The sequence below is a fragment of the Mastigoproctus giganteus genome, chromosome 2 (genome assembly GCF_048544385.1).
Source record: "Mastigoproctus giganteus isolate SK-2022 chromosome 2, ASM4854438v1, whole genome shotgun sequence".
Classification (NCBI taxonomy): Eukaryota; Metazoa; Arthropoda; class Arachnida; order Uropygi; family Thelyphonidae; genus Mastigoproctus; species Mastigoproctus giganteus.
In genome coordinates, this window is record NC_143576.1 from 198887885 (window position 1) to 198909306 (window position 21422).

The 21422-nt window shown below is 34.6% G+C and overlaps 1 protein-coding gene across 1 annotated transcript in view; it reads left to right on the forward strand.

Annotated features, from left to right (window-relative positions):
• Window positions 1–20880, forward strand: part of LOC150089900 (pyruvate dehydrogenase phosphatase regulatory subunit, mitochondrial-like) — a 197592-nt gene extending 176712 nt beyond the window's left edge. The window contains 4 exon segments of the mRNA XM_090368894.1: window positions 598–687; window positions 9169–9348; window positions 17170–17364; window positions 20669–20880. Coding sequence (XP_090225020.1) covers window positions 598–687; window positions 9169–9348; window positions 17170–17364; window positions 20669–20860 — 657 coding nt within the window. The 3' untranslated portion in view covers window positions 20861–20880.
• Window positions 20881–21422: the final 542 nt, after the last annotated feature.

Here is a 21422-nt window from a genome sequence, read left to right on the forward strand (position 1 = left end):
GTAATGTGAAAGTGGGTAATTTGAATAAGTTAGCTTCCTTGCATCATTTTCCAATACCAATACTAATATTTCTGCCCTCTGAACAGTAGTTATTGATGAAACAGTTTTTTGGAGTGGCTGTACATATACGTAAAAAAAAACAACAAACCAACAACTGTTTCTTTTCTTTGGAAGTATCTTTATAAACTTCACTGATCAGTTATTTCTCAAACTTTAACCACAGACCAGTCATGTTGATACTGTAGTCATCTGGCAACATAGACTGGATTAACTCCATCATTTCCACCTCAGTCACATTTCCCAACATCTGTTACAAATAGAGCTGACAGTTAACAGCCAACTTCCATTCTTAGATATCTTATATCCATGAGCTTCTCTCTCTCTCTCTTTATTCCATTAGACATAAGGGATTTATATCATACCATGAATAATTTTGGATACTTTTAAAACACAGGGAGCCTAATTTAAATTATAAAGACATCTGCTATAATTGCATAGTTTTAAAAATATATATATAAAAAAAGCCCAAATATAAAGTAAAGTTTTAATGCTAAATGCTTGCTTTTAATTTCCTCCTTTTTTTTTTTTTTTAATTAGGAAATTGATGTGGGTTTAGCAAGTGGTATTAGAGCATTGCATATTACCCACACTGGTGAAATTGGTTATATACTGTACATTCCAAATGAGGTAAGTATTTAAAATAGCTAATAATGAACTCCTGGTAAATTTTAATAATAGAATTCCTGGATTACTAGAAACTTCTCAAAAAGGCAAGTTAATATTTAATGAATGAAAGAAAAAGTATATTGTAAAAAAAATATAAAAAATTATATGAAAATTTGTAAAATATATAACCTTAAGCTAGTTTTTTGACATACTAAGATAATATTATATGAAAAAGGGATGGTTAAGTGATAATAGATAGAATTTTTGTAACTGGTCGCTGCCCTTTGTGAAATAATGTTATGATTGAAGTCCCACATAAAGTATTAACTTTATGCATGACCCAGAAACAGTAAAGGACCCAGTATGAAATAGGGTTTGATACTGGGTCCTTTTACTGTTTCTATTATTTATTAATGTAGGTATTTAAAAGTTTCAGGCAGAATAGTTAATTACGTTAATTAAGTTATTCTACTTCAAAATCTATACTATTCAGATGGGCTGAAAAATGTCAGTTTGGGTATAATATTAGTTTATGTTTAGTTATGATAAGCTTATACTTGTCATGCTTACAAAGCTTACTGCTTCATTGCAACATTTATCAGGTATTAGCTAAGTTTCAGCTGCTCCATTCACCATGAGGCAAGAAGCTGGTGCAACACTACTGAGCAGATAAAAAGCTGATTGTGGTGGACTCTTCAGTATCATTCTTATCAACTCTGACCTGCCCTCGGGGTTAAGCCCTACTTGCATTATTGATCAGTCCATCTCACAAGATTGCCATCCTACTTTCTTCAACAGAGATTGCTCATCACTTGTCCTCATCCCACATGTACAAACTGCTGGGTCAGCAGATTCTTCCAAAATGCTAAGAACCTCTGGAACAAGGTGGTTACCCTTCTGGATCTGCAATGATGACTGCAGTTTTATTGCTTTTGCCAAGACATGGTTACACACAAAAGTAGCTTGGACACTAGCTACCTGTTTTACCTTCTTCATGCTACGTCTTGTGAGAAATGTCGAGCTAGTGACTTCTGCCTGTTCACCTCCATGGCTTATTCTGTCATCAGTATCAGATGTCTCGAATTGAAATTGTAGCTGTCCACATTTGTGGAACCCCAGTCCTCATTGTTGTGATGTCATGTGCCTCCAATGTCCATCTATCTCAGTTTCTGTTAATCTCTCTCACAAAACCATCTGATATTGTAATTTGTGTTAGTGACTAACCTTTGTGATTCTCTTCAAAAACTCAGATCACCTTCCCCTACATCTTACAACCCTAAGACCTACTTATAAGTCTCTGGACAATACAGTTTTATGACCATTTTTGCTGGCTTAAGAGCTTGCCAAATTCCTGTTCACTTTTTTTTTAATCCCCTCTGGTCAGTCTGCCTTCAGATTCCTCTCTCTGATTCCTGGTTTGGCAGCCTCATTGGTTTGCTTTTGTTTCACATGCATGAAACAAAATAATGCCATTTCTTTTCACAGAACAAACCCTGTTGGATATCCAGCTTATTGACCCTTTTCCAGAACAAGCAGAAAGAATTTTGGAACTTTCAAAGGCAGTTGTCTCACAGGATGCATGCTGATATTTTTCAGTTCACTTTGCTTTTTAATACTACTGAAAACTCACCCCTAACTGAATTTATCAATGCTTAGTCTCAAATAAAGGAAAAAGGATCCTTTCATAAAAGTCTACATTCATCGCTCAAAACTTCCAGCTAGATGTCTGGGCAGATAAGGTTACCATATTTGGTCTTATATTCCACTGATGCAATTCCCACATTCAAGGACTCTCCATGTTATGATACAGGGTGTGGCTATTGAGTAACCAAACTTTTGCAATAAAATAAATATAATGAAATATTTTATACCTTACAAGTTATCCACTTCAAAATAATTGCCTTGGGCTTGCAGTCAAGTTTAGAGAAGAGAAAAAAGTCACAAGGGCTAGATCTGGCAAGTATAGTGCATGTACACAGATTTGTTTTTTGGCCAGAAACTGGTGAACAGAGAGTACATTGTGTGCTGGAATATTGTCTTGATGGAGCATCCAGCCATCCTTCCACAATTCAGGTATCCTCCTTCAAATTTTTCGTGCAGCTTTGTCAGAAGTTCAGTGTAGTATGTTTGATTGACAGTGTGATTTGGTGGGACATATTCAGCCATAATAATCCTCTAATATTGAAGAAAACAAGCGTGGTTTTTATTTTTGATTTTGGCATTCTTATTTTTTTTTGGTTTGGGGGATTGTTTTGTCTAACACATTGCACTGACTATCGCTTAGTTTCTGGGTTGTACTGGAACAGCCAACTTTCATTGCAAGTAATTATAGTACCCAGAAAGTGGATTTCACACGTTTGGAGTATTTTCATTCTTTGATCTTCTTTCAAAATTTTTGACACCATCTTGGCACGCACTTTTCTCATACCTGAATTTTCAGTTAAAATTTGTCTAACTGTTTCTTTGTCCATATTGAGTTCTGATGCACCATTCTAATACTTAAACAGCGACCATTTCTAATCAATGTCTTTACCTGATCCACATTTTCATTGGTTTTCATGGATACAGGACAGCCTGATCATTATTTGTTTTCTGCATTCTCTCTTCTTTCTAAAAATCTTTTATGCCATTCAAACAAGTGCCATTCATTCAGCATTTAAAGAATTGGTAGTGGATATTCAAGAAGTAGAAGCTGCTTGTGCAGGGCAAGGTTTCTCAAACTGGAAAGGGTAATGCAACATGCTATCATCAGCAAAACTATGGATAGGATTTCAGGTCAATTCAAGGTCATTAATATATAAGAGGAAAAGAGTTGAAGAAAGAACTGAACCTTGTGGAACACCAGCATTAGTGGAGAAGTTAGAAGACAGAGAGCCATCTACCATCACCCTCAGTGAGCAATCAGAGAAAAATCTGGATAACCAATTATAAAAAACAGTTGGCAAACCATACGATGGAAGCTTGTTTAGAAGACCTTTATGCCAAACACGATCGAAAGCCTTTGAGATGTCAAGAGCAACTGCTTGTGTTTCACTGAACTTTTCCATTGAATTAGTCCATAAATGGGTAACATAAGCCAGTATATCACCAGTGCATCGGCACTGTTGGAATCCATTTGATTATTGATCAGATAAAAGGTTTTGAAATACTCTAGGAGTTCATGGTTAATTGATTTCTCTACTACATTTTGGAAAGAGCAGAAATAAGTGCAATGGGACAATAATTGGATGGGAGGGACTTGTCACCCTTTTTAGGAAATTATTGGATATGAGTAAATTTTCAAGCAGAAAGAGAAACACCATTTGAATAAGAAATTGTAAAAAGGCAACACAGAACAGGAGTAAGCTCAGGAGCACAAGGTTTGAGAACAAGTGGAGAAACACCATTAGCATCTGGAACTTTCTTGACATCAAGGTTTTTCAAAATTCTCAAATGCCCGACTAACATTTGGGCAAGAAGCAAGTTTTCTACTCTTAGCCTGCTCAACCTCTGCTTTGGACTGATTAATAACTACTCTACAATTGTTGCAGGCTTTGGTGTAGACAAAAAATGAATCTGAGGATTTGGATGCAAGCCAATTGCGATAGGCAACATTCTTATCTTGAACAGCCTTAGCACATTTATTAGAAAACCAAGGTTTATAAAGGATGAAATTTTAAGGAATAGCGTAGAATAAATGATTTCATCCTGACAAGAATAATTTCACTGACACGATCTGGGCAAACATTGACATCAGAAGATATGAAACAGTAATCCAACCAAGGAAAAGAAGAATAGAAATCTTCCAGATCATCTCATTGCATTCTTATAATGCCAAAACACAAGCCTGAGAGCAGCTACGTGGAAAAGACTCCATTAGAGTCCATCACCAAGTTGTCATTGGTGGTGCCTGTAGGACCATTCACCTCAACCATGTATTGGAAGGGGGTTTTGTGGTAAAAAGAGAAAGTGTATGACTGTCTGATAGGATCGTCTGTTATTCCAGTGGGTAAATAAACAATCTGTGCGAGATCGTTAGTAATTGCAAAACCCTTAGCATCTCAACCAGCTGGGTTTTGTGACTAGAAAACTGAAACTAGCTGGAGTTGTTTACATTAAAATCATGAGGAAAATTTCCTCACTGTTAAGAAAATTTTACTGGAGAAAGTCGAGTTTCGAAGAAAGGAAGTCAAAAAGTTCCAAATGATTGGTGGAATTGGGAGATCAACAGAGGCAATGGATAAATTTGATAGAATGGGATAGAGAGATTTTAAGCCATAGTAGTGGAGATTCCAAATTGCTAAGTCTCTGACAGGAAATGTTGGGTGGACATAGGTACAGGTATCACCTTTTAAGCGAAAGGAATCGTACAACAAATAATTAGGACAACTAAGATGAGCAGCAGTGGCATCAACTGATAATTATCTACATGGATGGTAGAGGCTGACAGTTTGGAGAAATTCAAAGGTCAGCTGGATAATTCTGGTTTAAGTTTCCATAAAGAAGATGCTATCTATTGTCTGCTACGATGCTACAGTTGTGAAAAGCACTTTCCATTCTTTTGATTTTCAGTTTTCTTTATGTGAGCAGGTACATTTCTTGTTTCTGGTGGGATACAAGGGTTATTAAAATAACATGTCTTTTTTGACATGATACCTTACAGTTCCTTATGAGACGAGGTTGTTTCTTAAGTAATTGGCAAGGGAGACAGAACATGTCTTGGTAGGCTTATGAAATAATCTCCTGGTATATTTTCATTTTATTTTACAAATGTTCATACACCTCAAATGCACATAGCTGACAGAGGGACGAGAATAGTCTCATTAAATATATAGTATTCATTTCTTAGCACTTTCAAACTAGAAGAGCAGTATAGTGTAAGCAGTGAATATTTTTATTTCCTGCATATTTTGTCTTTTTCATGTGCATTTTTATGAGTCCTGTTTAGAAAAAATATAAAAATCATATGGCACAAGGTCAGGTAAATAAAGAAGATGCTGTAAATACAGTTAATTCCGGTTATTTGGGCCACCAGTTAATCGAGGCGCTGTTTATTTGGGACAAATCTTAAAGAACAAAACTTAATCGAGAAAATAGCCAGGGTTTTCTTTGCTTAATTGGGACAACATGCTGTTTAATCCGGGCAGGAGACCGCAGCACTTGAGATTACCCTACGATTGTTTCTGACCATACCACATGGTCCAGTCGGATTTCTGGTCACAACCATAAAACAATTAGAAGTTTCCGGTTTATTGGGCTTTTCTGTTAGTGCAATCTATTATAAACGGATAGTAAACTCGACCTTATTGAATTTGCTATAATACTGACACCTGGAATTCTGTGGGCTTTTACATTATTATGGTGAAATGTGTTTCCCCTTCCATGAAATCTTCAATCATACAAAAAACATAAATAAATTTTCAGAATCTCCTCTTCATTCCTATTTTTTAAGCTTCATAACTTGGTACTCCGTTCTCACTTGCACATATCGTGTTAGTTGCAATTTGTGCATGACGCCGTTATTGATTGCTTATCTTTTTTAAATTAAAATTTTTTTTTATTTTATTTTAAACCCTCCCCCAAATGTCAGTGAACAGAAATATCAACTACAGTAAACCCCCACTATTCGCGGTCGCTGATTTAATATACAATAAAAACTAAAAAAATGTGAATTTTAAATCGCCGTGAACATTTTCCGCCATAAAAAAACATGGGCGTGGCTAAAATCGTCTTTCCCGGTCAAAACAGCACTCAGTGGGGGGGGGAGAGAGGGATGACAAAATCGCGAGCATGGACGTTTCTCGCTAATCCTTGTTCAGTATGTGCTATGCGCTTGTCATGGAAGGTTTCATCGTTTGCTTTTAATTTATATGCATATAAATTGAATAAATTTATCAATTTATAAATTGATATGCTTACAAAAGTGAAAAATCTACTGTTTTGCCCTGTGTTAGTGTAAACAGACTTTTTCGAGTGTGTTAATAGAAGAAAGTGACTTTATTGAAACCTCAGGGGCTCACATCTGGTGAGTATGGGCTTGGCAAACCCAGGGTCTTGAGCTGGATATCATCATTCTTCTCTCTCTTGCTTTCTTGGCGATTCCCTCTCTCTCTCTCTCTCTCTCTCTCTCTCTCTCTCTCTCTCTCTCACTCACAGGGTAGGGTAACTTGGGGAATTTTTTTTGGCTGGTGCAGCATAAGCCTCAGGCTTCCTTACACCATATGACTAATAATAAAATAAAAAATAAAAATTGTGGACAAATTCTTTTCTAACCCCTACAAAAATATGGCTACGAATAACAAGGGAATTGTGAAAAGATCAAAGAAGGTGATGACATTAGCAAGTAAAATTCAGTTATTAGACAAAATTTCTAATAGTGAAAGTGTCTCGTCAGTGGTAAAACATTATAAAATCAATAAGTCAACGGTATGATCAATCAAGAAATCGGAAGAAAAAATTTGCCGTAGTGTCCATGAAAACGTGCTAATTGCTTCAAAAATTTGCTGTAACTCGTGATGTTAAATTAGAAAAAATGGAAAAAGCTTTAAATCTGTGGATAGAAGACCGAACTCAAAATAAAATTCCCTTAAGTTCACTCATCATTCGTGAAACGGCAAAACACCTTTATCAGCACTTTAGCGAAACTGGTGATAGCACTGGCGGGATAAGTTTTTTTGCTATAGCAAAGGCGCTGGATTGAAAGATTTGTTTGAAATTTCTAATAAATATTACATTTATTAAATTTGTTTCTTATTTTCACTTCGATGCCTTATGCTTGCATTTCACTATGTACTGTCTATGTACATAGTCATATTATGAAGGTACATATAATACATACATAGACAAAATTTTAGACTAGTTTTTCTTATATATTTCATACTTTGGAACGGAACTCCTTTATTACTATGGGAGCCATAACTCAGTATTCGCGTTTTCGGTATTCGTGGCATTTCTCAGGAACGTAACCCCCGCGAATAGCAGGGGTTTACTGTATTTAGTTTGTACATGTTACAGTACATATTAATTAAGCCATGCATGTAAGAGTAAATTTATTTTTATTTTGCTAACCTGCGGAAAATATTTTTCCGATTTTCACATATTGTTTAAATTTTTAATTGGTAAGGTAATAAAGTGTAAATCTGTGCTTAATATATCTTTACTTTTATAGCCTGTGGATAATATTCCTCCTATTTTTTCTTATTAGAATCGCAGTTTAATAGAATTAAAATTCAGTTTGCAAACGTGATCACAAAGACCAACGCTTACTATGTATCGTACAGTGAACGTAATTTACTATGGTGAGTCCACCATAACTTGATTTGATCATACAGAGAATCTTATCTCGTACAGAGATCATATAGATTAACTTGATATGATCACAATGACCAGCACTTACTACGTATCATATAGTGAACGTACTTTACTATGGTGAGAGTCCATCGTAACTTGATTTGATCATGCAGAGTATCAATCATAAAGCAAGGGTCCACTGTATTTTTAACTATTTACATGAACTTCACATAATCGGGGCAGCCGCTTAATTGGGCCAAAATGCACTAACCTGATGTGTCCCAAATAACCAGAATCCACTGTAGTTACAAAACATTTGGAAAGGTATTCAGAAATTATTTTTAAATGATGAGCAGGTACATTATCATGGACTAATTTCCAATTTTTTCCTTACTCACAGATATCTCTTCCTTCTGATGGCATCCCTCAAGTGCTTAATAATTTTAAGTGTGTAGTCTTATTAACAGTATGCATTTATTTTAAAAAATATTGTAGTATAACTTTTAGACCCGTCAGTCAGAATTTTTAATTCTGACTGACGGGTCTAAAAAGATAACACCATCTCCTATCACTATTTTTTTTAGAAATTCTGAATAATGATCTTAAATTTTATCCAGTTCCTTTGAAAGTTCAACTCTTGTTTTGATTTAATCTGCTATTAAAAATTTGGGAAAAAAGTGTGGACAATCTTTTCATCTTCAAAATATCAGATACAGTCACTTAGCAGTTATACAATATTCTAACATGAGAGGCTGTTTTCAGTTCTTATTTGATGCTGTTAGCATGGGAGATACTTTTATCATTTATTGATGTGCAAAGTCACCAACACCTTGCATCATCTTCAGTGATACAGTACCTATATTTGAAGTCCTTGTACCATTCAAATGTGCAGCCTCTTTATAAAATGTTTTTAGTATATGCTTCAAGAGTCATTTTTAGTCTCTGAGGCAGATTTTTTCAACAAAAAAAAATTTTTTATAGATCTTTGTTCTAAAAGTGACATTCAAAAATTACTTTTATGTATATTTAACCAAAATTCCATCTAACATAAAAATTCTAGATATTCTAAATTACAGATTGAAATAAAAAGTTGTTTTTAAAAAGTTAATTTGAAATGGAAAAAAAGTTTTCTTATTCAGTGTACAGATATTTTTAACAAATTTGGTTTAACTTTTTGATTCTACCTTATATATAATTGTAAGCCTGATATCAAATTTACATGTCTTTTAACAGTATGCTTTACATGTTTATGACCACTTACTGGAGAGTGGAGAAAAATATGGTATTCAACATGCTGGCTACTATGCAATGAAATCGATACGCACGGAAAAGTTCTTTGCATTTTGGGGTCAAGATTTAGATATAACAACAACTCCGCTGGAATGTGGCCGAGCTTTTAGGGTAAAGTTTGAGGTGAATAAAATTTTTAAATTAATTTAATTTTTTAATTGCTTATTTCAAATTTTATATTTAACTCTTCTACAACTACTGTAAAAATTATATGTCTAGTATCATGTGAGTTTGAAAAGATCCCAATTTTAAAAATTCAATAATGCCAGCATTTAAGAAATTTTCTTATTGATTTTTCTCCTTTATCAGTAATCTCTCTAGTTTGCAGTACTAAGACATCTTAATCATAATCACAGGAGTTATAATTTTTTAAATTATATTTTGATTGTTTCTGTTTTGATTTTACCAGTGTTTTGAAGTTTATGATGTAGCCACCAGTAGCCATTTTTCTTTAAATTTTGCTATCAAATGAAATATACATCCAAGAAAAATAATATAATAGTATAAAGGTTTGCAAGAATCAGTTTGTTATTAGTAGTATGCTTATTATTATTATTTTTTTTTATGAATATCACGTAGGCTATCCATATACTGTGTATTGGAGCTGAAGCACTGGATATTATGTTTTTTGCTATGCACTGGTTGGAGGAATGGATAAGCATTGTGGCAGTTTCACAGAAATGAAATAATCTTGATTTGTGCATAAAAGTAATTTCTTTTTTGCTTCTTTTTTTTGATGAATCATGAATTATTAATATTCCCTAATGCACCTGAAATGCAAAGCACTTACATACATTTACTTTTTTGGGCTCAGTGGATCACAGCAAATTTTCTCTTTGACTCCAACTGTTGTCACTCGAAAATGCAGCTGCCAGGTAAATAGCAAAGAGAGTGAGTGAGAATGTAATAAATGTTTTTCAAAGTTATGACTAGTGTGCACTAATTTTTATAAGTTAATAATGCACTAGTAGATAATTTTACTTGAAAGTAAAATTTAGGCCAGAAATTTAGGCTTGAAAGTTAGGCCAGATTCATATCAAAGAAAGATGTTACAGTAATACAAATCCAAAAAACAGTTTGCTACGAGTAGTGTACACTTTTTGACTTTTGCACTCAGTGTATGGGGAAAGCAGAATTTTCTATTCAATACAATTTTGATAGTTTGTTGTTGTTGCCAGTAGGTAACTTTCCTTGAAATGTTGTGTACACTTTTTGACTTTTGCACTCAGTGTATGGGGAAAGCAGAATTTTCTATTCAATACAATTTTGATAGTTTGTTGTTGTTGCCAGTAGGTAACTTTCCTTGAAATGTTGTTACCAGATCAAATACACATCCAAGAAAGTTTCTACAATAATAACTTTTTCAAAAAAACAATTCATTATTAACATGCAGTTTTCCTTTATAGACAACATAAAGTAGGTGTCAAGTAGTTTCAACTACTTTGTTGCAGACAAATAAAAAAAGATATTACTGTACTGACTTGTATGTGGCATAGGCTGAAAACCCAGAATAAGCCTTTGGGAAACTCCCTTTGCATGAAATTGGTTAACTATATCCTCAAGTGAAGAGGATCTTTAAGAATATATTCTGTCTCTGATAGGATCTGAACTTGGACCTGTCCAAGTGAGTGTGTGATGAGTGTGCGACCTACTATCATCAATGAGGACCTGGAGGCAAGACCAAATACTTTGAGAGCATAGCATAACAAACTGATTTTTACTTATCAGTTTGTTATTGCTATTCTTTCATTTTTATTTCACACTTCTATAGTTATTTTGATAAACTGATTAATAACTAATAACAAGAAACCAGTATTAACAAACAAAGAAAAATAAAACACTAACGTTTACATTTATTGTTGTGGTGACCTAACAGAATAAAATGAGCACACGAGAGGTATTAGAACCTATAGTACTTAGTGCCATGCTTGGGTTGGAGGTTGAGAAGACGAAAGAAGATATTTGTTGACATTAGACTTGAACTTCTGTAGACTGTAATTTTCAGGAAATACATATGAAGGAAGGTTGTTCCAGAAAACGGCAGTCAGCAGTCATTTGAAATAACTTCTAATCAGTTATTTAACATTGTTGTTTAGGTGAAATGCCATTTAGTTTTAGTAAAGTTGCAGTTTTCAGTAATTTTTTGACATATACAGAATATTGATTGTTTTGACATTCCAAACAATCAATATTGTTTGGAATGTCAATTAACTAAAACAGAAATCTTTCTTTCTTTTTTTAATATCTACTCACATGCCACCACCTGCATGTTCCATGTTTTTCTTCAGTATCTTATAGCTACTTTTCTCAACTTCTACAAATTATAAAAATTACAGTAGATTCCCAATTTTCCACATAGGATTATCCAGTTACAGATTATCCTTGCTTGATTTCTTCTTTTTAATTTTATTTTTGTTACTTGATGAATTTAGGTTGTGAAGCAGCACTTTCTCTATATATTAAACTGTTCTTTCATTCTTCCTCCCCCCCCCCTCTCTCCCTTTGTAGTTTTGTGGGGAGAGGGCAGATATGTAAAGAAAGCTGCATACAAAAACTTTAAAATCACTTACTTATTTTGATGTTTGCTTCTTTTGAAATGAAGCAATAAAAATAATAAAACTATGAATATTATTACAATGATTCCATTTATTGTTATCACTGATTATCATTAGCCTTGTACCTAATTGTACCTAATTATGATAATTAGATTATCATAATTAGGTACAATATTTCAAAACTGAAATGTGCTATATAAGCAGAACTTACTAATTTGTATTTTATGAAAGGTGGTTTGGAGTACTCATGTTTTGTTTTCCAATTGAGTAGTGTGATTTACTTTGCTGAATGAAGGTTGAAATTTACTGCCTAAAAGTTTTGTTATGTTTGATGATGGCTCCAAAAACGTTCTTCAAGTCAAAGACAAAATTACTATCCTTGAAATGGTTGAAGGAGGGAGGGAGCTACTGTAAAATTTTCTAAAGAATTTAAGGTAGGATTATCTACAATTTATGACTCGGTGAAGAAGTACACATCTTAAATTATAACTTTCGTCTCAATGCTTGACAGTGTTGCCGGAGTCAGAAAAACAATGAAGAATGCAAAAAAATAAAGCTTGATAATGCTGTCTTTATGTGGTCTCCATGATAGCACAAAAAAAAAAAAAAAAAAGGCAAATCAATCTCAGGTCATCTGTTCAGTGAAAAGTCCTTAGCTATCAATAAAAGGTTAAAACTAGTCCCACAGAATTTAAGGCAAGTACAGGATGGCTACAAAATTTCAAATCATGTTGTGGCATAGAGCAGTTAGAAATGCATGGGAAAAAACTGTGTACAGCCAGCATCAAAGGATTTAAATATAAATTTCTGGCATTAATTGAAGACAGCTATGAAAAATAAAATGTGTATAATGCTGATGAAATTGGACTTATTTAAAAATTTTTTCCTTAGAATGCCTTGTCATCGAGGAAAGAGTCAACAGCACCTAGACACAAAACAAGAGAAGAAAGGAAAAGTATTGTTGATATTAGAAAATGCTCTATCTCATCCATTAAAAGATGTTTTTAATGCAGTTGCATTATGTTTTTACTTCCTAATGTTAACTCTATCCTTCAACTAACCAAGGTCAAAGAATGATTGAGATATTCAGATAGTTGATATTCAGATATCATATACTTGGATTTCAGGAAAGCTTTTGACACTGTTGCGCATGGAAGACTACTGTACAAATTGGAGCAGAATGGTATTAAGGGTAAGTTGCTACAATGGATAAAAGGATGGTTAAGTGGGAGAAGACAGAGGGTGGTAATCAATGGGTGCTGCTCTTCGTGGACTAATGTTATTAGTGGAGTCCCACAGGGTTCGGTGTTGGGTCCACTGTTGTTTTGTATATTTATCAATGATATTGATGAAGGTATATCAGGCTTAATGTCAAAGTTTGCAGATGACACGAAGGTTGGCAGGGTTGTTAATGACAGTAATGGCAGTGTGCTACTGCAACAGGATCTAGATAATTTGGGCAGATGGGCTAAGAAGTGGCAACTGAAGTTTAACCTTGACAAATGCAAAGTACTGCATATGGGTAGAAGTAACCCCAGAGAAACGTACCAACTGTGTGGTACTACACTTAAGGTGGTAGAAAATGAAAAAGACCTGGGAGTAATTGTGCAGTCAGATATGAAGTTTTCTGAGCAATGTAGACAGGCTGCTAGGGCAGGTCATGGGGTTTTGTCAATGATATATAGGAATTTTGCTAGCAGGGAAAAGGAGGTGATTGTCCCTCTGTATAAGGCAATGGTCAGGCCACGCCTTGAGTACTGCGTACAGGTCTGGAGGCCTCATTTTAGGAAGGATGTAGATTTGCTTGAGCGTGTACAGAGAAGAGCAACACGATTGGTGAGGGGAATGAAGGGATCCTCTTACCAAGAGAGGCTTAAGTTCTGCAAATTGCAGTGGCTGGAGACTAGGCACCTGCGCGGTGATCTGATTGAGGTCTATAAGGCCTTGAATGGGTTGAGCACGCTGAATTCTGATGGGATCCTCCCACTTGTTCAGAATACGAACCTACGGGGACATAAGTTCAAATTAAGAAAGGATAGATGTAGAATAGATGTGCGGAAATTTGCCTTTAGCCAGCGGGTGGTTAATTGCTGGAACAAACTTCCATCTGTCGTTGTGGAAGTTGATAGGTTAAATAAATTTAAGGAGGAACTGGACAGGCAATTGGAGGGTATGGTGTGATTTTTTTTTTTTTTTTTTTTTTTTTGGCTGATGCTGCATAAGCTCCTACACTTGCTTTCTTGCATCAAGTGCCACTACTACTACTACTACTAGTTGTATAAAAAGGAACTTTTATGACATTTACTTCTCACCAAGTGGGATGAGGAGAACATTATTTCTTTCAAGAAATAAACAGTTAAAACACTTTAAACACCATGATAAATAATTTTAATATATGAGCATCACATTACAAACTTTTTACTGGATTCTTGCTCACATGCATAATAGTCAGAATAAGGATTACAAGTCATGCGGTATGAGGCATCTCCAATCCAGTGTCTAGTGTTCCCACAGCCACTTGTTCCCCACCATGCTCCATTAGTCTCTGCTTAATTTTATTGTTGTGAAGTCCATTATTCACAGTTCCCCTATATTTCTCCCCTTGCCTTGTTTCTGTTCAAAAGCCACCTGGCTAAATTTCTTAGGGTAAAAGATATTTTTTTTTTTTTTTTTTTTACTTTTTTCAAAGTCTCTTCCTTCCCATTACTGCAGTGTTCCTATTACTGTATTCCTGAATGCATTCCAGTGCATATTCTGCCAATTCTTTCATGTTCCCTTTAGCTACATGTTTGTTGTGCTCATCTATGTGCATTTGAAACATTCTTCCAGTCATATCTGTGTATACTTTGTTACATTTACACACATTTTTGTATATTATATACCTTTTATTATACTCTGGTGTCAGATCTTTAAACCAGTATTTCATCTTACTAATCAGCTTAAAGATCGCTTTAAGTCCATACTTTTTACAGATTCTTCTTTTTGTTTTTTTGCCAATACCTTTTATGTATAGAATTACTACTGCTCTTTTGTAATCCATATTGCGTATTTGTTATTGTTTATGTTGCTCAAATTTTTTCTTTAGTCTTGTTGATTAAATTACCAGAGTACCTGTTATTTAATAATAACACTCTAATAGCGCTGATTTCTTGTGCAATATTTTTGCCTTTATCACAAACTGATCTCTATGATAGCACAAATCTCCAGGACTCTCAGCCGTCCATTTATAGTTTTCTTCTGTGCTATCTCTTTTTCTGTGAAGCTTGCATAACACTATTGATCCACTTTCCTTTTGGTGTTCTTTTAAGCCTGTTACCATTCATTTTTCTTTGAATATCTGCTTAGCTGGGCTCCTTTCACCCATCCTTTCTGCACTCCATACCATCATCTTAATTGTTTATGTCTGCATGTCTCATCATCTTAATTGTTTATGGTGCATCATCTTAATGCACCATAGATTAAAATTAGGTATGAAAATTATTTTCCTAACAAATTAGGGGACATGGAATTAAAGAATTAAAGTTTATGATATAATCAGACATGAAGTTTTTCCTTGCAGTGTAAATAGGAAGTCAGGGTAGCTTTCAGTTATCTATAGCAAATTTCAAACTAGCAATATGCATAGCTCTTGTTTGTGACACACCTCCCAACATGGAAAAAAAAAAAAAAAATGTAAAAAGCATATACAACTGATTTGGAAAATCAAAAATGAAACTAAAACACTTTTATGGCCAAAAATTGTGATCCAGGTTTTGATGTGATGTTAGCGTCATTAGTGAGGAGCTCACTAATGACCCTAAAAAAAAACCCTCGCCTAAAAAAAGAAAAAAAAAGAACTTTTAGAGAGGGTCCAGAGAAGGACAAATAGATTGGTTAGGAGTGCTAAGGGTTGTTCATGTGATAAACATTTCAGTAGTGTAGACTGCAGATCCTGGCAACTAGACATCTCTCAGAGGTGATCTGATAAAGGTGTTTAAAGCAATTAAAAGAATAAGCAAAATGAAGGAGGGTGCTATTTTCTGATTAGCTACCAAAACTAAAACAAAGGGACACAAGTTACCACCCAAGGTAAGGGAGGTAAAGTTAAACAAATTCAATAAGCAGTTGGAAAATTCTGAGTTACTCAATTTTTTTTTTTGGTTGATAGAATAAGTTTGTTTCTTTACATAATTTGATCATTTGGCCTGATTAATACTAATATCAATTTCTCTTCTGTCCCCAAATGAATTTCATTGGCTTTCTATAGTTTCTGCTTTATTTATTATGTTATTTATTTTTATGTATAATCCTCATCAAAGATTGCTCCTAGATATGCAAAATGACTAATTTTCTACTTTTGGCTATTTATTTATTCAGTTATTTGTTTTTTCTTTATATATTTAATACCATATTAAATTCTTTTAATTGCTTTAAACACCTCTATCAGATCACCTCTGAGAGATGTCTAGTTGCCAGGATCTGCAGCATATGCATAATCTTGAAATTGTATTTTTACAATTTCAAGATTATGCAGAACAAAATCCTCATAAGAAACTTTCAAGTATATAATACCAATTAAAACTATATAGTAATTTTAGCTAGTTCTCTCTCTCTCCTCCTCTCTCTGGCATATATGAAAATTATCATTTGTTCATTTAAAAGTTTGCCAGCACTGGCAAACCATTTAAATCTAAACCATTTTAAACCATACCTTTTTAATGATACAGAAAGATTAGTGGTTTCCTTGAATATTTCTTATTTTGTATTTGTACTTGTTATATTTATGAAATGGTCTCACTGAATAGAATTCAAGTGATTCTTAAGGCAGTGCCATTACTTTTACTGTACTGAAACTTTTCATGTTCAGGTATGCAGTTGATTAAATTTTATAAACAATAGATGATTCTCTCTAATGAGAAGGCGCCTCTGTAGCCAGGTGGGAAGGAACAGCAGTGCATAGCACACGCTTCTTGATTAGACCGGGGTTCGAGCCCGTCACCACCAAATACGGAGGATGCGGAAAGATCAGGGAATGACCACCGCATATCCCGGAGCAATATGGCCTTAGTTGCTAATGCTCCTAAAAACCAAAATAACAACAATAACAACAACAACTCTAATGAGAAAAGTATTTAATCCACTACTCTAAAAAATAACAGTATCAGAGACAAAGGATTCTTGACAAAAATTGGTGCTATTGATGAAAAAGTAGATTTTCAGTAACTTTTGAACTACTTCAATTAAAAAAAAAATCATATCAACCTCCCAATTAAATATTAATATCCAAATATTAAATATTAAGAGATATTATAGTTACAAATTTTTTCAGGAAAGAAACTCCAAGTGCTCATTTTTTTGTACTAGGGCTGTCTATGCAGATGTTTACTCATTTCTCTTATGTTAAATATAGAAAAATTTCATTGGAAAGGAAGCTCTTCTCAGGCAAAAACAAGAAGGAATAAAACGAAGATATGTCCAGTTAGTTTTGGAAGATCACGATGTAGATGTAGATTATTGGCCATGGGGAGGAGAACCCATTTATCTGAATGACAGATGTGTTGGTAAAACTACAACTGCAGGATATGGATTTACTTTGAATAGCCAAGTAAGTAAAATAGAATTCCAGGTGTGTAGGTAAGAAGTATAGACAGAATTTAAAACAGTCGCCCACAGTGCTTTCTAATCTTATTTTTTGCCTAAGTTTCTCTTAAAATTTGAAAAGTCTTATGAAATAGTCTGAAACTGTGCTGTGAAGTTAACCAATACCTTTATCTGATTTCACAGCACTCCCAAAACAAAAAATTTAAAAAAAGGATAACTAGTGATTTCTAATGTGTTAAGAGCACATTAGAAATGATTCCATTTTGATTCCTCACTGATTCCATTTTTCCATTCTTATTATAGGACCATACGTTTTTTTGCTATTTTAGTATTGAAATAATTGTGGTATTGATTACAATTTTTAAAATTATGACCATTTAAATCACCATGAATAGTTCTCCCCACAATTCCTACATTCAAATATTTCAGCAAAAGGTATGCATGCTTTAATTTTTGCAGGTTTTGTCTTGCAAATCCTTTAGTTTCTCCTTTTAAGCTTGTTAATTGACCTTGGCAGTCTTGATAGTAACATATTCATGTAAAGTAAAGGTTGTTTGCATTGATTATAAACAAACAGTGTTATTCTTATCCATAAATCGTTTGTAGAACAAAAGTATTCTTGTTTTCTGGGATGTGAATATACTGAGTTGGCTTTGCATTAGCAACACCCCTTATGTCAGAATGGACTAGTCTCTGACACTCATGAAGGCTCAAAGTTGGGAATGGGTGACATAAGGTTCTAGTTTGCAAGGAAGAATGGGTCAGCATTGAGATCTTTCTGATTTTGGATGTCTAATATTGTGGGTGCAAGATGTGCAATTGCCAATATCTCAACAATGGCTGACATAGTTCCGTGGTGTCACGAGTCTACTGTGAATGGCTCAACAGCAGTGGGACAGCTACATGTGGCCAATGCCCATGTTGCACATCACATGTCTCATCTCATAACAGCAGGGACACAGCACAGTGGCCCAGCTAACCACCCAGGACAGTGGTAAGAATAGCATGATGAGTATCCACATAGACTGTGTGCCAGACATTAGCTCATATAATGGCTGTCACGAGTACCCATGCACACTGCAAGACACAACAAACCATGCCTTACATGGGCATGTTGGCACCAGCACTGGACCACCAATGTGTTGAATGCTGTTGCCTGGTATAATGAATCCTCTTCCAACTTTGTCATGCTGATGGGCAGATCCACATTTAGAGAAAGCAACATGAAGCCATGGTGCTTGGATACACCCTTGGTATTCAGCAGGCTAGGGGCAGTGGTGTTATGGTTTGGGGACTGTTTTCATGGCATGCCCTGAATTCTTTAATCACTATTAATCAACAGCTTTATAGGAATTACTACCTTTCAATTGTCACTGACCAGCCGCATCCCCTCATGATGAAGGGAGTATATTCAGACAGTTCCGGCATCTGTCAACAACAAGACAGTTCACCATGCCACAGGACCTGGCAGGTTGCTAACTGGTTTTAGAAACATGACAATGAATCCTCCATGGCTGCCCAACTCACCCAATCTCACCAAATTTGTGCATGTAGTAGTATTAGAGGCATGTGATGCAAGAAAACAAAGATATGAGCTTATGTAGCATCAGCCAAAAAAAATAAGCTATCAACTTCCGCAACGACAGATGGAAGTTTGTTCCAGCAATCAACTACCTGCTGGCTAAAGGCAATCCACACATCTATTCTACAACTGTCTTTCCTCAATTTGAATTCATGCCCCCTCAGGTTCATAATCTCAGCAAGCAGAAGAATCCCATCAGAATTGAGCCTGCTCAACCCAATCAAGGCTTTATACATCTCAATCAGATCACCTCGCAGGTGGTGCCTAGTCTCTAGTCACTGCAGTTTCTTTAAAGATTCTTTTTTTGCAGATTCTTTAAAGATAGCAAATTTAAAATTGTGGCCAGGCCAGTACGGAAACTACACACTATACTGAAAAATTGCTCAGTCCTTTCCTCATTCGCAACACAAATAAATGAGCTGGTATATAACATTTCTTGCAGAGATTGCAACTCGTTGTATCATGGTTCTACGCGGTCTCCTCTGAATTTTCGTGTTAATCAACACGCGGCCTCAATTCGTGCTTCTCGTTCAGTGGCCTCAGAATTAGCCTTTTGTGCCGTTAATGAAAAACATACTTTTTTTATTTAACGAGGCCAAAATACTTAAGTGTCCAACGTAATTATACCAAACTATTAATTGCAGAAACTGTTGAAATTAAATTACATGAGAATTCCGTTAATGTTCACCAGCCATTTCTAATCTCCGATTTGTGGGCGCATGCACAAAGACAAATAATCCCTATTTAAGTTTCATGCTCACCCCTATGCGATAATTTTCATTCCTGTGATCACAGCATACGGTTGAAAAGCATTGTCAGCTTCATGAAGGAAAATTGTTAAATTTCTTTTAATTAATTTTTTATTACTATAATGTAAGATTTTCGTTTTAATTGCTGAGAGTATCATACGAAAGTTTTCTACGTATTATATTGAGGTAAACTTCTCTTATTATTTTACAGGTAAATACTCAGAGAGGGAAGGGATATTGATTAGCCTAATTGCTCTTTTGTGAACATACTGATTTTTAGAGGTTATGAGCTTCTAGTGGTTATAAGGTTTTAGAGGTTATGAGTCTTCAAATATGGGAACAGTATCCACATGGTGTTTGTGTGGTACTGTAAAAATGTTCTCTGACTCATATATTGACCATAACTAAACTTAGCCACATCCACTACTTAAGCAAAAATGCACTTTTTCCACTGTTGGTACAGTTTCGGTTGCAGTTCTGAAACTGTTCTGGCTGGAGCATGTAGAGCATCTTGAGTTTCATCAAGAACCCTTTATTCACTGTGGAAGTGATGGCCTTGTAAAATTTCATTTTTGAGAAAAGAAAAAATATCATGGGTGTCAGGCAAATAAGGATGGAGGGGGATGTTATAACACATTAGTATTCTGTTAGGAAGCTTGTGTTGTGTAAGAAATGAGTGTTGTGTGTGGTTCTATTGTCGTGCAACATCTGAACATATCTTTATAGTTACAATAACGTATGGTAAAACATTAATGATCAGGCTGGTCCTTTAATTTTATAACCTAAGTGGCAATGCAAGTTATTAAAAATAGATGCATTAATTTATTTAAGCAACTTGAGATGCTTAAATGAATAAGAAACAAAACATGTATAATTCAGCAAGGTTTTTGAATACTTAAACTTTCACTCCTCTCTTTTGTGAGAGTTTTAATTAGATAAGCTCTGCAGTAATCTTAGGAAAGCTGTTTTCATTTCAGGTGTGCCTTGGTTTTATTCAAGGTCTTGATCAGAATGGAAATCCTCAAGTAATTACAAATGATTATATTTTGGATAATATATTTGAAGTCGACATTTCTGGGAAGAGGTATCCTGCCAAAGTCAATATTCATTCTCCAAAGCTGTCATATTCACATCGTGATACTGACTCAGGTTATATGGCAACACGGTAAAATGCCCCGGAGCTGCTAAAGCTGTCTTTCTAAGTCATTTTAATTTTATGCATAAAAATATATGAATGTATACTTTTAGTTAATATTAAATTGACATCAGATTTGTGTATATATATATTATACATTCTTTTAGTTTCTGAATTAACCTTGTGCTTGTGACTTAATGACAATGACAGTTTGTTTTTGTTGGCTTGTGACAATAAATAAACAAAATTGGGAAGTTTTGCTTACTACATGAACCTGTATATTTGTATATTTGCATGAAAATAAAAAAAAAATTCTGTGCTTTCACCAAATCCTGTAGCATATTACTTATATTAAGAATATTTCTTCTTAAAATAATAATTATTAGTTTATAAGGATAGTAATATTAAATCCTGTTAAAAGGAGAGTGGCTCAAAATGTATGCCTTAATAGAATTAAGAATCCTTTCTAAGTGTGAGAACAGGCATTTAGCTGATTGGAATAATGATTATTTTACATTTATACAGTGGCAGACAAAAAAACTATCACTCGTGAATTTTACAAATAATGTGTTTTGCACTGCATTATGGGTTGCAGA